General features: G+C 40.3%; 1 protein-coding gene across 4 annotated transcripts; it reads right to left on the reverse strand.

The window, feature by feature from the left end:
* Positions 1-11461: 11461 nt before the first annotated feature.
* LOC18026175 lies at positions 11462-17099 on the reverse strand. 4 transcript variants are annotated; one of them, XM_006409581.2, is made up of 18 exons: positions 17008-17099; positions 16563-16633; positions 16062-16155; positions 15820-15928; positions 15696-15734; positions 15517-15600; positions 15348-15409; positions 14984-15086; positions 14633-14773; positions 14080-14148; positions 13935-13991; positions 13586-13846; positions 13290-13373; positions 12952-13062; positions 12773-12843; positions 12132-12326; positions 11945-12038; positions 11462-11874 (listed from the first exon to the last, which is right to left on the reverse strand). In XM_006409581.2, exons 2-18 carry the CDS (start codon positions 16624-16626, stop codon positions 11617-11619), a joined length of 1896 nt encoding a protein of 631 aa, XP_006409644.1. In that variant the 5' UTR covers positions 16627-16633; positions 17008-17099; the 3' UTR covers positions 11462-11616. The 4 variants fall into 4 exon arrangements, with proteins under 4 accessions (XP_006409644.1, XP_024016499.1, XP_024016498.1 ...); XM_024160731.1 differs by having other exon boundaries at positions 15820-15923; positions 17008-17090; XM_024160730.1 differs by lacking the exon at positions 17008-17099 and adding an exon at positions 16793-16995.
* Positions 17100-18865: the final 1766 nt, after the last annotated feature.

The raw sequence follows: 18865 nt of genomic DNA on the forward strand, positions 1-18865 counted from the left end.
AATATGTCCAATCGAAATCCCATGCTCCCACAAGTATTCAAGGATAACTCCGGGGATTGGGAACTATAGGAAGCAGAGTTCAAAAAACGCCTTGTATAAGGTGAAGTGATTTTCGGGAGGCTTGTCGGCTCGGTCACTCTTCTCCGGAACGACGAACTCGATCGCTTCGGATATTCCAAAGCGATGACGCAATGCCTCGAGCGATTCGAGGGAGGAGAGTGTGGAACCGGGAGGATCGGGTTTTTGCCTTTTCACCCATTTGGGCTTTCCCTTCCCAGAAGAAGAAGCACATCGGGATGCCATAAGCCGCTCTAATTCGAGCCTTGCCTCAACCGGGTCGAAAGGAAACACTTCTTCCTCGGCCTTAACCGCGGCGTAGTCAACCTCCTCTTGGTTGACGGGACCCCGAGAATGGCTCGTCGAATCAGACACCTCGTTATTAACAGAACAAGCGCCAGAAGGGCTCGGAGAATTCGACATGTCCCGATCCTTGGCAGAATTGTTGGAGGGGTTCGGCAAAGTAAATGCCTCGGAAGACCCCGTCGCACTCCTCGCTATGGCGTCTGCACGGCTCGTTTCATAATTGAACAGGGGTTCTAGCGAATCGCCCGAACGGCTCGACATATTTTACAGCTCGCACCAAAATTACAGCGCTTTGTCGGAAAAAGATCTGAGACGGCGAGAACTTTGGAACCCTAGCCGGAAAATAAATAAACTAGAGAGAGAAAGAAGAGAGAAGGGAGAGTTACCTTTAGTAAAAATGAGAGATCTGAAGTTATGAGAAGGAACGAAGGGAGCTCACCTATTTATAGAACAACCAAAGCGCGTGGAGTCCGCGTGGACCTCGGGATGGCGCAAAGGTAATAAATGAAGGCGCGTGAAGTCCGCGGCGAATACGCAACCTCGTGGCGCGTCCGCCATACGCGCCAGTACCCAGAATTTCTTGAAGAAAACTGACGACTGCTAAACACTTCCCGTACGGAGCTGTCCAGGTACGCCGAGCCCACAATGCAACTACACTAATCCGAGAATATTTCGTCGAACCACGAAAACTTAACCTTGCATTGTTAAAACGGCTCGTTAACCTGTCCTTAGAACGCCTCGTCGTTGTCGTTAAACACAAAACGGCTCGACAATCTCATAAGAACGCCTCGTCGTTATTGTAAACACGAAACGGCTTGGCAACTTCGTGAGAACGCCTCGTAGTTTTTGTTAAACACAAAATGGCTCGGCAATCTCATAAGAACGCCTCGTCGTTATTGTAAACACGAAACGGCTCGGCAACTTTGTGAGAACGCCTCGTCGTTGTCGTTAAACACAAAACGGCTTGGCAATCTCATAAGAACGCCTCGTCGTTATTGTTAACACGAAACGGCTCGGCAACTTCGTGAAAACGCCTCGTCGTTGTCGTTAAACAAAACAGCTCGGCAACTTCGTGAGAACACCTCGTCGTTGTTGTTAACACGAAACGGCTCGGCAACTTCATGAGAACGCCTCCTCGTTGTCGTTAAACACAAAACGGCTCGGCAACTTCATGAGAGCGCCTCGTCGTTGTCGTTAAACACAAAACGGCTACCAATCTCATAAGAACGCCTCGTCGTTATTGTTAACACAAGACGGCTCGGCAATTTCATCAGAACGCTTCGTCATTATCGTTGAAAACGATATGGCTCAGCAGCTTTCCTAGAAATGCCTCGTCGTTATCCTTAGACACGCAAAGGCTCGATAAACTTCTTTAGAACATGTCTTGCCCCTAAGTTTCGCCTCAGATGTTGTGGCCCGGCATTATTCTAGAACACTCCGTCGTTGACACCCAGTGACGGCTCGGCTCCTACACTGCCTCACCAGGTGAAGTGGCACGACAGTTCGGCGTCCTCCTCTCCTAGAAAGGCTCAGGAAAACCGCACCACAACAGCTCGGTGAATATAGTCAAACCGGCCTTCAGAGTTTCATACCTCATCACTCTCGTCTCCGAAACTGACGAGCTGGGGGGCTAACTGTTGGGGTCGGTTTCACCCCAATCGGTTTTGGCCATCTCAAGAACATCGGAGAGCCGATTTGGCAAGGAGAACCAGCGATTCATCAAATATGGGCCGAAGCCCCGCATAAGAGGAGTAGGCCAAGCTGTAAATGGGCCGAGCTGTGAGGAGGAAATAAGTGGACCGAGCCGTGTGAAGAACATTCAAATGGGCCGAGCCGCGCATGAGAGAAGATGGGCCGAACTGCACACAAGAGAAAGTGGGCCGAGCCGGAAGAGGCGAGCCCACTGAAAACCTAGGCAAAAGCATTATGACGGTGGCCGCACGACAAGATAAGGAAATATTCTGAAAATCTCTCCCAGGATTCTCGGCTAGGCGGTTTAGGGAGTTAGTATAAATAGGCGATTTACACGATTCATTATGTAATTTTTCACAGCTTGAGAGCAATAAGACTTAAACACTTTTCCAGCAAAAAACCTTCTTTTAATCTTACAAATCTTGCAATAAACCCTAGAAATTTCGGATTCCTTAAGTTTTCCTTAACAAATTTTTGGTTGTGCGAGTTTCGGCTCACACACACATGATTTCCTACCATCTGTTCCACTTCTTTCATTGACTGTTAGTTAGTTATTATATTCTCATCAACTTTTACACATTGGGGAGAGTGTGATTTAAGTCTGTAGAAGGATGTCTATCCGTATTGATCTATTTTCTTTGTTTCTTATCCTTTTTCCTACAATTTTTAAAATTTTCGTGCATTGTTAAAGACCTTTTTAGTATTTTTCAGGAATGTTTGACACAAAACTATGATGATTTTGACCTATATGCTTCTACACTATACAAGATAGCTCTTTTGTGGTTTAGTACTAGACTAAGCGGTAGCTAGAGTACTTGCACAACGAACTCCCACTAGAGGACTTCTATTCATAGAGATTCTTTCTGACAGGATATACTAGCTCGTTCTTTTTGGACTTAATATTGATATCTAATTTTCTCATCATTGATTATAGGCAAGCATCAAGATATACATCCACAACATCTTTTTCATCATTTTTACCACTCTTTGTTGTCATAGATGGCCAGTTCGTCTTTAGCTGGTATCGTACCTTTAACCCAAACCTTTACTTTCGAACCTCATGCATTCTCTCTTTAGTTGTTATCGGCAGATATGTGCAAAAATGTCGGAGAGGGAGTAACGACACAGTTTTCAGTCCCTCAAGAGAAGGACTGAATGGAATTGGGGAGGAAGTGTATCAGCAATCTTATCAAACTTTGTGATGCCCAAGAGAGCTCATTTTTAATGGTAATTTTCATGCCTTCTAAGACGTTATATCTTAAGGTGTTTTCCCTTCCTAAAAAAAATAAAGAGGATGGCGAGGATTATTTAGAGCAAAGGTAACTAGTATTCATTTATGGAAAGGAAACAAAAGCCTGAAGAGTCTAAGACTGTCGAAATTATTTGGAGCAAAGGCAACTAGTATTCATCTATGGAGTTATGGTTTGTTTTGTCCCGATCCGATGTCTTTTGAACCGTGTTGCAATTATGTCCACACTACAATCTTTTTCTTTTAATAAGTGTCGAATCCTAGATTCCTACCAACAAACATATATATTACTACCACTACTAGCTTCTGTATTAACACTTTATATTATATTATAACCTAGACAAAATTCTAAGTCTGGGGGAACTATGAGGAGAACCTGAGGAAGAAGATCAGAGATTTTATGGCAAGAAAAAAGTGACTGGAAACTGTGAATATCAACAGCTCCATCCTCTCTTGCTGTTTTGCATAATTTTCTGCTTCTTCAAAAATTTAGGTAAGCCTAAACATTTCAAACCTCACCCCTAAAAAGCCCTTTGAATACCTAGCTTTAATTGCATTTTTTATTTTTCTTATGATGAGGACCACTGGAACTTTTAATGAATGTTAAGAGCTAGTTGACTAGAAGTTAAGTCTAAGTGTGTATATTTTTGCATGTCGGATTAACGGACTAGTTATTCTTGTATTTTGGTGAGAATTTTCTAGGCTATTCCCAACTGAAGCATGATGATTGATTATGGTCTAGAAGTATGATCACTGAGATTTTGTGAGTTCCTGCGATTTTCAACCTCTTTTCTAGGAGTAAATCTTTGTTTTGTTTGAGGACAAACAAAAATCTAAGTCTATGAGAGTTGATAACACCGGATTTTTATCATTTTTATGGATCATTTTTAATGTCATATGCAGGTGTTTTAACTCATTTTTTAATATTTTAGAAGTGATTTCTAGTTCTTGGAGTTTTAAAAGACTTTTCAGGAAATTTGGACTTATGGAGTGCATTTTTGAGCAAAAGTACATTTTTAGATAAATTCAAACCGTCAAAAGTTTGGAAATCAATTAAGACCTTTTCAACATCTGAGCATCCCCAAATATGGAGACATTATATAGGAGACAACCAGCTTTCCAACGGAATTGGAATCAATGCAATCCAACGGTTAGATCTCCAGATATCATCAATGCACTGAAGACAAATCAACAGAGTCTAGAAGGTCAAATAGCTCTCACCCACGGTCAAAGCATCTTGCACCGCGGCTTGGCCCTTCTCACCCGCGGTGGACTCATTTCCGAGCCTAAGAAGCCCAACTCAAGGCCCAAGTCACTTCCTGCACTTATTTTACAATCCTAGACGCCAAGGCCCAACCCTTCAGCCTCACGGTTATCCACATTCTCTTGTTGATTCTCCTTATCTCCTCATTCAGGACCATCTACTTCAAGGTCATAAAGGACCTTGCCTCCTCCATCTCTTTATACTCTTTCTAAACCTTCTTTTCTTTGATTAGGAATAGAGTAGGCCTTAGAGTTGAAGACCAGAATCGAGTTATGAACCACCATATCAGCAACCATCTAAATTAGCCTTATATTAAATTATCCATTTACTAAATACAGACATTCACATCAAACTAACTTATTATCTCACCTCATTGTTTTTCCCAAATAAATTATCATTGTCCTCACCACTAACCATCTACCAAGAATATAGGATTTAAACGCAATTCAAAAACCATCAGGAGTGCTGGCATGTGGCAAACAGGAAGACAATGCCCAAAATCCGACAAGTTCTGGCATGGAAGCTGAGAGTGAAGCACTGGCTAAGTGGGAACATTTGTATGAGTTATGGGAGAGCTATCTTCGGAAAAAGTCTAAGCTCCACTGGATGAATTTGGGTGATAAAAGTAACAAAATATTCTTTCGAGCAGTAAGGATCAGGGAAGCACAGAATACAATTCGAGAGATTGTTGGCGTTGACGGAACTATTCTTCAGGATCAGAGCGATATAAAAAATGAGGCAGAAAGGCGCTTTTGAGATTTCTTATCTCATAAACCTTCGGATTTTAGTGGCATTGCAGTCGATACACTGAAGGAGTTGCTAGGTGTAAGATGCAATACCGGGGAGTGTGATTTCTTGATACAAGAAGTAACGGCTGAGGAAGTGAAGTCGGTTCTCTTTGTCATGCCAAACAACAAAGCACCAGGGCCTAATGGATTCACTGCTGAGTTATTTAAGGGTGCTTGGCCGATAATAGGAGCTGATGTCACGGTTGTTATTGAGTCTTTCTTTAGGCTAGGGTTTCTTTCGAAAGGGGTAAACTCTACCATTCTAGCGCTGATACCGAAGAAAAATGATGCTAAGGATATGAGAGATTATAGGCCCATCTCTTGCTGCAACGCCTTGTACAAGCTGATATCTAAGATCCTCGCAAACCTTTTGGAGTGCATTCTCCCCAATATCATTGCTCCCAATCAGACAGCTTTTGTGCAAGACCGGCTTCTCATCGAAAATGTTCTACTTGCATCGGAACTCGTCCAGGACTATCATAAAAGCCATCATCAGCCTTGTTGTTTGATGATGATTGACATTGCCAAAGCTTTTGATACAGTGCAATGGAGTTTCTTACTTAATATTCTAGCAGTGTTGGGGTTACCGGAGAAGTTTATTCACTAGATTAGACTATGTGTCTGCTCTGCCTCATTCTCTGTTCAGGTCAATAGAGAATTATTAGGATATTTCCAGAGCAGTCGGGGGCTACGACAAGGGTGTGCTCTCTTGCCCTATCTCTTTGTGCTGTGTATGGATGTTCTGTCGAGTATGTTGAATAAAGCAGTTGAAGAGGGGAAATTTGGCTATCATCGAAACTGTTCTAATCTGAGGCTCACTCACTTGTGCTTTGCCGATGACGTCATGGTCTTTACAGATGTAGAAGTGAGTTCTATCGAGAGCATAGTGAAGGTGTTTGAAAAGTTTGCTGCGATATCGGGTCTCAAGATCAGTATTCATAAATCCACAATTTTCTTGGCGGGCGTTTCGAAGGAGCAACGCTCGGCAATAGTGGATTGTTTCCTTTTTGCCACAGGCACATTACCGGTTCGATATTTGGGGCTCTCTTTGATGACAAAAAGCATGTCGAGAGAGGATTACGCGCCTTGTGTTGAAGGTATTCGGAAGAAGATAGGTTCATGGACTACTAGAAACCTCTCTTATGCAGGGCGATTGCAGCTGTTACTGTCGGTGGTATCGGGACTTAGAAACTTTTGGATGTCAGCACTCTGCCTCCCCAGCAGTTGCATTAAAGAGGTGGAGTCTCTCTGTAGCGCTTTCCTGTGGTGGTCCATCACTGAGCCGTAGGAAAGCTAAGGTTGCGTGGCAGGATGTATGTAAACCTAAGTCAGAAGGAGGAGAGGGTATTCGATCATTACGAGTGACTAATCGAGTCTGGTTTTTACGACTCATCTGGAGGATCTTGTCGAACAAATCCTCTCTCTGGGTATTGTGGACTAAAGAGCATCTGTTGCGGGGCAATCTTTCTGGTCTGTTCCTTGGCAAACGCAACAAGGGTCATGGACGTGGAGGAAGATGCTGAAACTAAGAGAGGTGGCTAAAGACCTGCATCGTGTAAGAGCAAATAATGGGGTACAGACCTCATTTTGGTTCGACGCATGGAGTCCGCTAGGAAGACTAATTGACATTACAGGCACCCAGGGATTTATCTCGCTTGGTATTTCTGTCTTCTCGACCTTAGCTTCCGTATGGCGCTTTCATCGCAGGAAAAGACATCGCAGAGATGATCTAAATAGTATTGAGGATGTCATTGCTGGTGCGGCATAGCATAAGAATCAGAGAGATGACCAATACTTGTGAAGACGAAATCGGGCCAGTATCATCCCAAATTCTCTTCAAAGCATACATGGCACAACATTAGGAGCTCAACCCCTCGACAACAGCTCGATGATGATACTATGGCAGGAACATCTTTGTAATAGCGTAATGGATTTATTTCTTTCATTCTTTTTCATTTGAAAACCAATGTAAAGAGAACAGTTTTTTTTTAATATAATCAACATAGTTTAAAAAAAAAACAAAAACCTTGAGGAGGTAAAAGAATACTATTGTAAGCAACTACATCTTCCACGCAGAACCTGGGTGCGAGACTTCTTTCTCATCCGTCAGGTGGAAGACTTGTGTCTCGACCGCCATGTAGAGTCCTACCATATATACTGTTATCTGGAATGGCTTCACCGTCGCCGTAGTAGGACAAAGTGTTATCACCAGACATTTTGGTATCATCGAGAACCACATGCTCACCTCCATGTTTTCGTTTTCTATTTCTGCGTGTATTCGGTGAAGTCTTTGACTGACTGTCTGATCCATCATTAGTATTGCATACACCATCTTTTTCTTGAGGGTTGTGTACACCAAATATTCTGTCTAACTCTACCTTAAGCGCCTCCAAAATGTCTTGTTTCAGCAGAGCATTCTGCGTTATTATCCATTTTTTATGCTCTGTAATCTCACCACGAGTTGGCCCACTTTGTTCACCTTCATCATCGGAGATATATTCATGTCCTTCCTCTTTTAGGTGGATGAGCTGTTTCAGCTGCTTGCTTAGGATCAGTTTTTCTTTTTTATTTTGTCGTGTGGATGGCTCTGTTTTATGGCTTAACTGATCTGGTTTGTTGTGTGTAAGGATGGCAGCAATTGAAGCATCTCCTCCAGCGAAATCAGAAGATGAGAATTTTTGTGCTCATCAACCATAAGTTCCTGCATGTATGCAACTTGGGGGTCCTACCTCATCATCTCAACCCAGCTCAGACTGTTGATCATTGTCACCAACATCTACAATTTGTACCCATCAACAAAAATTGTAATATCATCAAGTGTCGACTAATAAAACTACGCTACGAACTTACCAGCGGGTCGAATTCAACAAGTATGTCCTCAAAAAAGTAGAAATGTGATAACATTTTGACAACCTTTTGGATCGTCAAGAAAAGTGTTGTATTTTTCAGGTTGCGAAATTTTGGACACCAACATTGGTATAGATTAAAGGGTCATAAGTTGCAGGGACAAAGAGAATCCATAGCTGGCACTTGTTTGCTGTTTTAGTTGCCGATGCAGCTGTGTTAGAGGATCTTCCTGAATTTCTTCGCCTGTGTTTGTATGGGAGTTTGAAAATGAGAGACAGTCTTGTCAAATAACACCCTACCCCATGGATACTCGATAAAGAATTCCAAGTCACCCAACATCTTAACGTACTTCAAAATCAAATGAAGACTTTTGCTATTGCTGAAGAGAACACTGTCAAAAATGATGATTAGAGCTAAAGGTAAGTGTTTCCACTGGGGTAATTCCAGGTCCAGCATCATTTATATGCATCAGAGACAATAACATTAAAATCTATCTTTCCGAATTGTTTCCACATTGTCTTATTCTCTGTCTCATCTTCATCTTGGAAGATTGGTTCCAGATTGCAATTGAGTCCAGTGATCTTCTTAAATTCTCGTAAAGAGTATCTCAGAGGCTGGCCACTAAAACAAACCAAATCTCATGTATTTCAGTGGTGATAGGTTGGCGGGATAGAAGAGTGTGGACAAGCTTGGCACTGTTACAACATCTTGCAGTAGGTACTGTGAACAGTTTTCCGAACTGAGATTCGAGAAACCTGTCAAGTTCTTCTTTACCCTTTAGTGCATCGACTAGTAAGGAAACAGTAAAAACTACTGTCTTCCTACTTTTTGAAATAAATAGCAATTTCCCATATTACAAACTTCAATACTGTTGATTGTGGTTCTCAACTATTCAAGGGTCGGTTCGGTAATTCGAGTTCGGAGAAGATTAAGTTGATTAAATTTTATTAAGTTCTCAATTACAGTTCGTTCAGTTCGGAGGTCTCTCGACGAACTCGATACAATATTCAGGTCTCTATTCTCCGGGTCCGAAAAGATCCCTTCTACAGTAACAATTCTACTATTTATAGTACATAAGCGAGGAGATGTTCTAGGGCTTCTCGTTCAGCTCTCACCGCTTCTTGTTGCTGGGCTTCTTTCTCATGGGCCGCGCTGTCAGGTCAGGCCCATTTCGGCTAAGACCATCGTAAACCGGGGTCAATTGGGCCGGTCTCGGTCTTTAACCGGTTCGAACCGGGGAGCGGAGCGTACCACCAACAAATACTACCCATCAACCAATTTTCCCAATAAATAATACTAGAGAAGGATTCCAAGAGTTGAAGATCAAAGAAACTGAAGGAAACATAAAAGTAGTAGAGAGAGTTAATCTTCATAAAGAAAACATATACAGCATCTCTGGTAACAAAAATGTTGGTTTATTGTTTCTTGTGTAATAAGTTACGATTTGATATTCTTGAATTGGTGTATCCAGCTTGGGTAAAGTTGAGAAATGAGAATGGAAGAACAGTCAGAAGAACTTTGAGGGGGAAGAATGTCAGAAATGAAGATGTAGGCCAATTTCTGGCAAAGAAAGGACGCTGGTTGTCTCTTAAGGCGGTTTCATCGCTGATGTCACGGTCCCTGTCAACATTTTCTTCAAGATTAACCAGAACATAATTGTGTGTTTCTTTAAAGATTATCAGCATTAATACAGGGATTTACACGAACCAGAGCGATGGCTTAGCGACCTTAGAGATATTACAACAAAACTCAGTGGAGGCTACAACAAGACCAAGTCACTGAAAAGGTTACATAAATGTAAACACAAACACACAAGAATCAGCGCTTGAGAAACTCTGAGATCTTAATTATAAAAAAAAATTAGAAACGAGCGTGCAGATGTGGAAGAACAAAGTGAGATTTAAAGTGAGTTTTTAGAACAAAAGCGCGGCAAAAGGATCATTAATTTCCATAAATCAAATCAGACCGTCTTTCCTCCTTGGATGTGCTATGAAATATCGAATCTTAGACAGTTATAGCTACATAGATTGGTTTGTGTCGTGTTTTAGACTAACTTCCTTCACCAATGAAATGAAATGGTATACAACTAAGAGAGTGAAAAGCCACATAGGCTGATTCAATGACGAAGCTTGCGGAGAAAAATGAGGTTCTAGTAAAAGGACATACGGTATTGTGAGACAATCAGAAATATCAGCCAACTTGTGTTAAGACAATGAATGATCCTGAAGAACTGAAGAATGTGACAATCAACAGGATCAACTCAGTTATGAAGATATATAAAAGGAGATTAATTGGATGGGATGTGATGAATGAGAATGTGCATTTCAGCTACTTTGAGGACATGCTTGGGAAACGCTTCAGCTATGATCTACTCTTTGGCCTCGAAGCTTGACCCTAATATACCGTACAACACGGCAGAGTATTTTCATGGAGTTGGGATCCGGATTAACGTGAAGAGAAAGATGGAAGAGACTGTCCCAGGAAACATGAATATCAAAGGAGGAATTGGAGCACAAGCTCACTTTGCTCCAACAAAGCCCCACTTGGCGTACATGAGATCCGCATTAGATACGTTAGGCTCTCTAGGTTATCAGGTTTGCCTTACGGAGGTTTATATGCCTAAGTGCCTGGATCATGTATAGATGCAATGCACACTTGGCTAGCTTGAATTTTGAGCTAACTAACATAACAAGCTAGCCATGGTTCTATTTTTGTGATAGTAATAAATACATGGAGGAGATTCTGAGGGAAGCTTACTCGCATCCTACGGTCAAAGGCATAATCATATTGCTGGGCCTGATGTGTCCGGTTTCAGCAAGTTATAGCTTACTGACAAAGACTTCAACAACAAAGAAGCAGGGGATCTCATTGACAAGTTGCCTAAAAGAGTGGCAACAAGAACCTGCAGAGACTCCTCTCGAATACCATGAAAATAATGATGAAGAAGAAGGTCAAATAATCGGGTTTTCTCCAGAGATTTCACTGCACATTACGTAGTGACTGTTACAATCCGCAGGGTTTATTACTATTTACCATCTATTTTAAACTAATTAGCGTTTACTGTGGTTACTCTCACGAAACCATGGCTTTATTAGGTTATCTTTGTAGTCTTTCTCTAAATTTCATGTTTGAGCGGGGTTGGGAAGGGTTATTGAGAGTTTTGTGGTTCTTTAGGAGGAGCAAGAGGAGCTCTATCATCAAATTCCTCACTGTTGTAATTCCAGAACTATATATATATCGATAAAACATCAGATCTTATAACCAACAAGCCAATCAAAATTAAATTCTCACTAATCCAAAACACTAAAACCAACCTGACAACTAATGTAAGGTTCGAAGTTGATGAAAGGTTTCTCAATAAATCATATGCACAAACCAACTCACAATGCCGGTAAGGAACTGAATAATAAGTTTTAGCTGTGTTGTTCTTTCATTATCTCGGCTGCTAGAATAACAAGCTCAACCATCTCAAATCCTGCAGCAGAAACAGAATCCGTCTTCTCGCAGCTTGATTCGCCATCAGCAACTGATTCCATGTCTGATTCAGCTGACCAGCTAATGGGTATAGAGATGCCAAGGGCAGTCTTCAAATGGGTTGCCTCCACAAGGATGTTGGCAATCGCTATTTCGCATCTTCTCGCAGCTGTTTCAGTATCATTCGACTCCTTTACCTGTAAAATAGGACTAACATGAAGAGGAACCAAAAACTTAGTCCACATCACTCTAGTGTGCTGTAACTACCTTCAAAAGCGCTAGACGAAGCCTGCGGATTGAAGTCGTCAAATGCCCCATGCTTTCCAGGCTCTCTTTTAAAGCTGCGTATTCTACTTTCATTCTGCCAAAACAATAGAGATTGATCGCAGATATGACCAGACAAAAGACACTACAAAAAGAAAATCTTTGCCAATGTAAATGTAGGATGACAAACCTGGAATAATCAATGTTACCGGCATACTCTGCTTCGGTGTTCGAGTGACTTCCACCTTCTCTTGAACTAGGGTCAATCCAACGATTTATGTAAGACTTCTTCCACATATTCTTTAATCTTCCTTCTTTCTCATTGCTGATAACTATTCCGCCACTTTTTTCCGTTGTTACGTCCTCTCTTGAACCAGTCATTTTACTGGCAAGGATACTTCGTATATTTAGAGATATGCATTATTTTTCCTCTATATAAAACACAGTAGTTACCATCCCTGAGAAATGTCACTAGCATGGCAGGTACGAAAAACTATATTACAAAAGAAAATTACTGACTTTGAAACAGAAGATAGAGGGCAAATGGTTTCAAAAGTCTACCCAGACCATCTGCAGAACGTACAATACCTAACCTTCTATATCATCAACATATCAGGTTGTCTACATTGTTGGCAATTATGTACTATTATTGCATACAATAAATTTTAAGTAGCAGCAACAGCCGAAGACGAGACAGAATGATAAAGATAGTAGCACACGTATTCAGAATATACCATGTGTGTGAACATGTAATCACTAGCAAGAGGAACTTCATGCAAAGAAAACTATGACAACTCTGATAGAAAAAATATTAGTAAAGGAGTAGCGTACTCTCTTAGCGACTGATATTCCTCTCGTAGTCGCGCTAACTCCAGAAGGGTTCTGACCTTTTCGTTGGTAACCTAAAAGAGTATTAAATATGATTCAGAGCTGGTCGTAGGATTCAAAAAGGTCAATTATTCCCATATTCAACAGCCTAAAACTACTTAAATGTTAGAAGAAAAAGAAACCTGCAAGACATTCCTTTGAAGCTCATCTACTTTCTGCTGGAGAGCTACATTGACATTTCCTTCATGTAAATGCCTCTCTTCCTGCTGTGACAAAAGTAAAAGAGCTCCAACCTAACAGTACATCCGAAAAGATATTAGAACAATTATGACAGCAAAGAAAAATCATAGATCATACTCCAAATGTCTACGTCGGAAAAAAAAAGGACCAAGGATTGTTTCCTCAATTAAGCATTTGAAGACTAATCAAGATACAGTGTTGTTATGAATTCTGTCCACTAGTGTATCATGGGTCAAGAAAAAAATTAGTTTTTGCTTTAGTCACTAGAAATAAGATTAACCTTTTCTTGTAATGCTTGTGCAAGGGCTTCAGATGCATCACCTCCACTCTCAGCCGGGGTTTTGGCGAAACTAGGGTCCTCAAGCTGCATTCAGTAAAGAAACTTTCTTACAACAAAAATCATGACAAATTGTAAGAGCCAGTAATTATCCAAATCTCAAATAACAACTTCAACCACTTCACATTATATAAGATCAAGTATGCTATTAGATGCCGATTGTCAGCGAAAAAAGGCGGAAGTTGATGTAAATGCAGACCAAAAGGGAGGAAATAAGCAAAATTTTCCAGCAATCAGACCTTAGTTACTTGGCGAGATTCAACAACTGTGGTTATATGCACATCCCGGCATTCAGATTCATCTGGCTTCAAATCATGCTGCAGTGGCACGACATTTTGTATTTCTGATGAATGCTTCTTAAGTTTTCCGTCTAGATCTTTAAAAATCGATTTAATGTATAATCCTTCCTCGTTAAGTAAATTAATGATGTAGGCCCTCAGTTGAGAATGATGATATCGTATATCTGTAATGCCATTAACAATCAGCCCATCTGCAACAATCTGTATGCAAGTTAATAGTGACACACCTCAATGGGTAAAAAAAGGAATAATTCTACATTTCAAGAATTATAATGCATCAAGTACCCACATTCTTCTTTTCCAACGCATGAACCCTCTTCTTCAAATGATTCTCAATTTCTAATCCCTAGAGTAACAAACATCAGCCGTTAGTGAGTGCTGCATCTAGTTGTAATACTAGAAGATGAACAGATGAGGAAAGAAAGGATATATACCACTCGTAGTTTACTCCGAAGATTATCCACAGTGTTCTTAACCTTCCCCAACTCTCCTTCAAGTGCAGCCTGTCTAAAAAGAGTTGTTCAAATAGCAGATCGAAACAACAGATCACCGTAATAATCTGACACATAATGCTATAAACTATCTACATGATGTTTAATCATTAATAAATATGGTCAACTGAATTATCTCTGCCTTCAAATTCAAAAAATCACACAACGAGACGCCTATGATTAACAAATTCACTAGAAAAATTTGGTCAAACACTGACTTTATTCTCAAACCAGACAAACCAGGGTCCATTTTCATATATGATTATTCAATATGTTGTCATAGTGTTGACGATTACGATATATATTCCAATATCCAATTTGTTTCCAGAAACTTATTTTGCTGAAATCCAGAGGCACTAGTCAATAGACAAAAATCTTCTATTGGCACCAACTTTACCAGCTAATGGTATATAGCCAACACTCGAAAATGAAAATAAGTAGCTTATGTTCAAGACAGCGTCCAAAAAAAGGATTGGAGATGTTTCCAGAAACTTACTACATATTCTGATGTTGAAGGATCATTGAAAGTCCACGATTCTATAGGATCATCCAATAAACTTGCACACTTATCATGCAAACTCATTTCAAGGGACTCACCGAGCGAAGCTTTACGGATATCATAGAACTTCTCAATCACCTGAACAGAGAGAGAGAATGAAAAGGTCAAGTAAAACACGGAAGAATTTTGTAACTAACAATCATAATGATTCAGAAACACATGATAGGCTATTAGCGAGGTACACTATAAAGACCGGAAATTATCGGTATTTAAGAGGAAAAACAAGGGGAAGAAAACGTGATAGACTTTTAGGGATGAATTATGGTATGACAAGAATGAAAATTTTACCTCTGCATATGTTCTAGTCTGTTCATCAAGTTTTGCCAAGTCAGCTTGCAATGTGTCATTTAGTCTCTTCTGTACAAGACAATCTGAGCTGAGTTCTTCCAACCTGTCTTACCATCACCATGACAAACCAAGGAAAGGCGGAAGATATAAGTAACATAAGGCTAGGACTAAGCATAATACAAAAGTTGTATGTCTGTCCAGTTTAGATTCTGTTAGATTCTTAAGGCAGAAAGTTTTCATAAAACACTTCTAGAACAATGCTTCTTAGAGAGGTTCAGATCAGTAGATGCAACTACAAACCATCCTTTTTCTCTATAAAAAGGGAACTAGTAAAGTTAAAGAGAGTGAAGAAGGTCACAATTACCGCTTCTCAATTTCACAGAGTTTTTGAGACATCATTTCAGCGTTCTCTATAGCTTTCTCAGCCTAGTCAAAGTCAGGGGAACATCAAAAAAAAAAAAATGTTAAAAAGAATACATTCTTATATTAAAATTCTCTTCTTCTTAGTAGACTGAGATGGGATTCTCTCATACCTCCATTACTGATTTATCCCTTTCAGAAAAAGCTGCTGCCACAGAACCCTGGAAAAATCTAAGCTGCTTCTCTGCTTCCAAGTTCTGGAAGCGAAGGAATACATCAGAATATTTAGATGTTAGGAGGATATGTTGTACATAATAAAGCTGATCAATAGTTAGTGTGAGATGAGAGAGACCTTTGCTACTTCTACAGCATGTAAATCTGCCAACTGAGCCTGAAAAGACATGCTTGTAAGCATTTGCTTCTGAACATTCTTAAACTCTTAAGATTGTACTTAAGAGACCTTAAAGAGTACTCACTTTCACACGGTAAGCTTCTGCTAGCTCCTCCTGAAGATTGTGTTTCTCCCTTGTACAACCAGCCAACTTCAATTTTAAGCTCTCTATCTCCTGCTCCAAGCTAGCTGTCCTAATAGAGCATTACCCAATATCACTTAATAAAATATAGAGCAACGAGGCGTTTAGTAAAAGGAAAAATAAAAGTATCGTTCAATTGTTGACTAACGAGCTTAATCCAGGAAGTGAGATAGAAAATAAGATACCTTTGGAAATGCATCCGAGTAGCCACACCAAGAATGCTAGGTCCAGCTTGTTGCATACACAACTGCTCAATATCTTTCTGTAATTCATTACGCTCTGGTAATAAAAAAGCATACATTGGTCATACTCACAAATGACCTATAACGTTCATAAACACAAAACAGAAAGAGAACAATTTCTCTAAGTGTAACAAGTGATGCCTTCAAATGCTTCTTACGTCATTACCCTTGGCTATAAATCAACTAAAAGGAAGCATTGTTTGCATATGAGAAGGCGGAGAAAGGGAAAAGAAATAGCAGAGAAGCAGATTAGCCAAAACTATCTTTATTTTCAAATACATTGGATCAGAATTTACTTTCAAGAAAGCTTCAGAGCAAATGTAAGACTAGAAACTATTACTAAGCCTTAGAACATGTCCAGTGTCTAAATACCTTCCACCAAAAGACTTGTACTTAACACACAACAGAAACTGCAGTAGAAAGTAGAAACTAAAAAAAACGTACCATGTTCGAGTTGCTTAATCCGAGCCCTTAGGTTCTCTTTCTCATCTAAATTATTATGATCCATATTTGACCTGCAGAAAGATCAACACTTTCAATTGATTGGAATCTTAGGTTCTCTGTGAAAGATTTGGAGAGGGAGAGAAAGCCAAGAAATTACAGATTTTTAACAGATGGGTATACAGAAGAAACTCATCGAAAACTCATCGAATCAAAAAGTATATAGAAGAAACCTGATATTGGCTAAAAATCAGACTGAAGTCTTAAAAGCCCTAAGTGGAAGTTGAAATCAGAATCCGAAGGCCAAAGAGTATAAGCAAGAAGATTGGGAAATTTGGATGGTAATAACAACGGATATAAGAAAGATCGAAATTCAGAAAAGAAAGAAGAAATGAAACGAGAAGATTGAAATCAAGGGAAACACGATCTTAGTATGAAGTGTTTGTACCTTGAACCGATATTTTCTTCTTCGGAATTTGACCAAAAATGTCGTCCTCAGATTACGTTCTCTGGATATTCTGTAATTTTCTCCGCCCCGGCTACTTTAGTTTGTAACGAGAAAAAATAATTGTAGAAAACGTTTTTAATGTTATAAACAAATGGACTTTTAGTAACCGGGTTAATTTAATGTCTCATGGCTCACTAAAATTTCTGATATGTAATGTATATATACACTGCTTATGGAAATAATAAAATTAGAGTTTTTCCTTTAATACGTTATCAGCACGAAGCTCAACTTCAAACGATCATATCTCTCAAAATACAAGGAGTTAGAAGGCGATCTACATATCATTTTGAAGCCCTGGAAGAGAAGAATCTAGTGGTGAAAACCGCTCCTCAATCCGACACCAGACGCGCCCTCAAGACTCAAAACAATCGGCGCTGTCCCACCTTAGCGGGTGATTCTTTCCAAGCGGTGGTTCCTCCATTGTAGCAGCTATTCGTCCTCCCTTCTGGCCATCATTCTCAGGAGTTTCCAGTAGATATCTGTGGTCTTTAGCTCCCAGATCATAAGCCGGTCAGAAATCCATTTGGCGAAAAGATATGCAAGACAATATGGATATCATTGTGGATAGTGGATCGAGCCACACCATTCTAAAAGACAAGAATTACTTCATAAATTTAGTAATCAAAACCGCAAACATTAGCACTATAACGGGTAGTTCGAGCCTAATAGAGGGCCATGGCCAAGCTAATGTGTTGTTATCAAATGGCACATATCTAGACATCTCTGATGCCTTATACTCACCCAGTTCTAAGAGAAACCTATTGAGTTTCAAAGACATAAGATTGAATGGTTTCCATATCGAAACTCAGGATGAAGGGAACAAAGAGTTTTTAATTATCACTAAAATGATAAATGGCCATAAACAAGTTTTTGAAACTATACCCGCCGTATCTACTGGCATTTACCATGCTAAAGTCAGTATGATTGAGGCTAATGCTGCTATCAAAGCACGGTTTTTAGATTACACTATTTGGCATGATCGCCTGGGTCATCCCGGTGCGAACATGATGCGTAAATTAGTCCAGAATTCTAAAGGGCACAGCCTTACACAAATTTTATTTTCCCTCAGCACCTCAAGTGCACAGCTTGCTCACAAGGGAAACTGATTACCCGACCTTCAACATTCAAAGTGTCTAAAGAGACCTTGAACTTTCTGGAAAGAATCCAAGGAGACATATGTGGACCAATTCACCCACCTTGTGGGACATTCAGATATTTCATGGTCCTCATTGACGCATCGACCCGCTGGTCGCATGTCTGTCTGCTCTCTTCTAGGAACCAGGTTTTTGCTAGGTTATTGGCCCAAATCATCAGATTACGAGCCCATTTTCCAGACTTCCCATTAAAGACTATACGTCTTGATAATGCTGGTGAATTCACTTCCCAAGCGTTTAATGAATATTGTATGTCCATGGGGGTAAGTGTTGAACATCCCGTTCCACATGTCCATACACAAAATGGATTAGCTGAATCCTTCATTAAACGAATTCAATGGGTTGCTAGACCATTACTCATGAGGTCACAACTCCCGGTCTCAGCTTGGGGACACGCAGTCTTACATGCCGCTGAACTAATACGCATACGACCATCTAGTGAGCACAAATATTCACCATCCCAATTGCTAACGGGTCATGAGCCAGACGTCTCCCATATTAAAACATATGGGTGTTCAGTCTATGTACCCATTGCACCACCACAGAGGACTAAAATGGGACCTCAAAGGAGGATGGGAATATATGTTGGTTTTGATTCTCCCACCATCATAAAATATTTCGAGCCAACTACAGGAGATCTGTTT

Source organism: Eutrema salsugineum, unplaced genomic scaffold (assembly GCF_000478725.1).
Source record: "Eutrema salsugineum unplaced genomic scaffold, Eutsalg1_0 scaffold_11, whole genome shotgun sequence".
Lineage (NCBI taxonomy): Eukaryota > Viridiplantae > Streptophyta > Magnoliopsida > Brassicales > Brassicaceae > Eutrema > Eutrema salsugineum.

Bases quoted from the DNA above. Each gene is read 5' to 3' on its own strand.
- LOC18026175 (XM_006409581.2), bottom strand. From the start codon at position 16,626: ATGGATCATAATAATTTAGATGAGAAAGAGAACCTAAGGGCTCGGATT. The intron at 13,847-13,934 runs GTGGGTACTTGA...ACTTGCATACAG, and splicing joins ATGCGTTGGAAAAGAAGAAT to ATTGTTGCAGATGGGCTGAT. The intron at 12,039-12,131 runs GTTTGTCATCCT...TTGTTTTGGCAG, and splicing joins GGTAACATTGATTATTCCAG to AATGAAAGTAGAATACGCAG.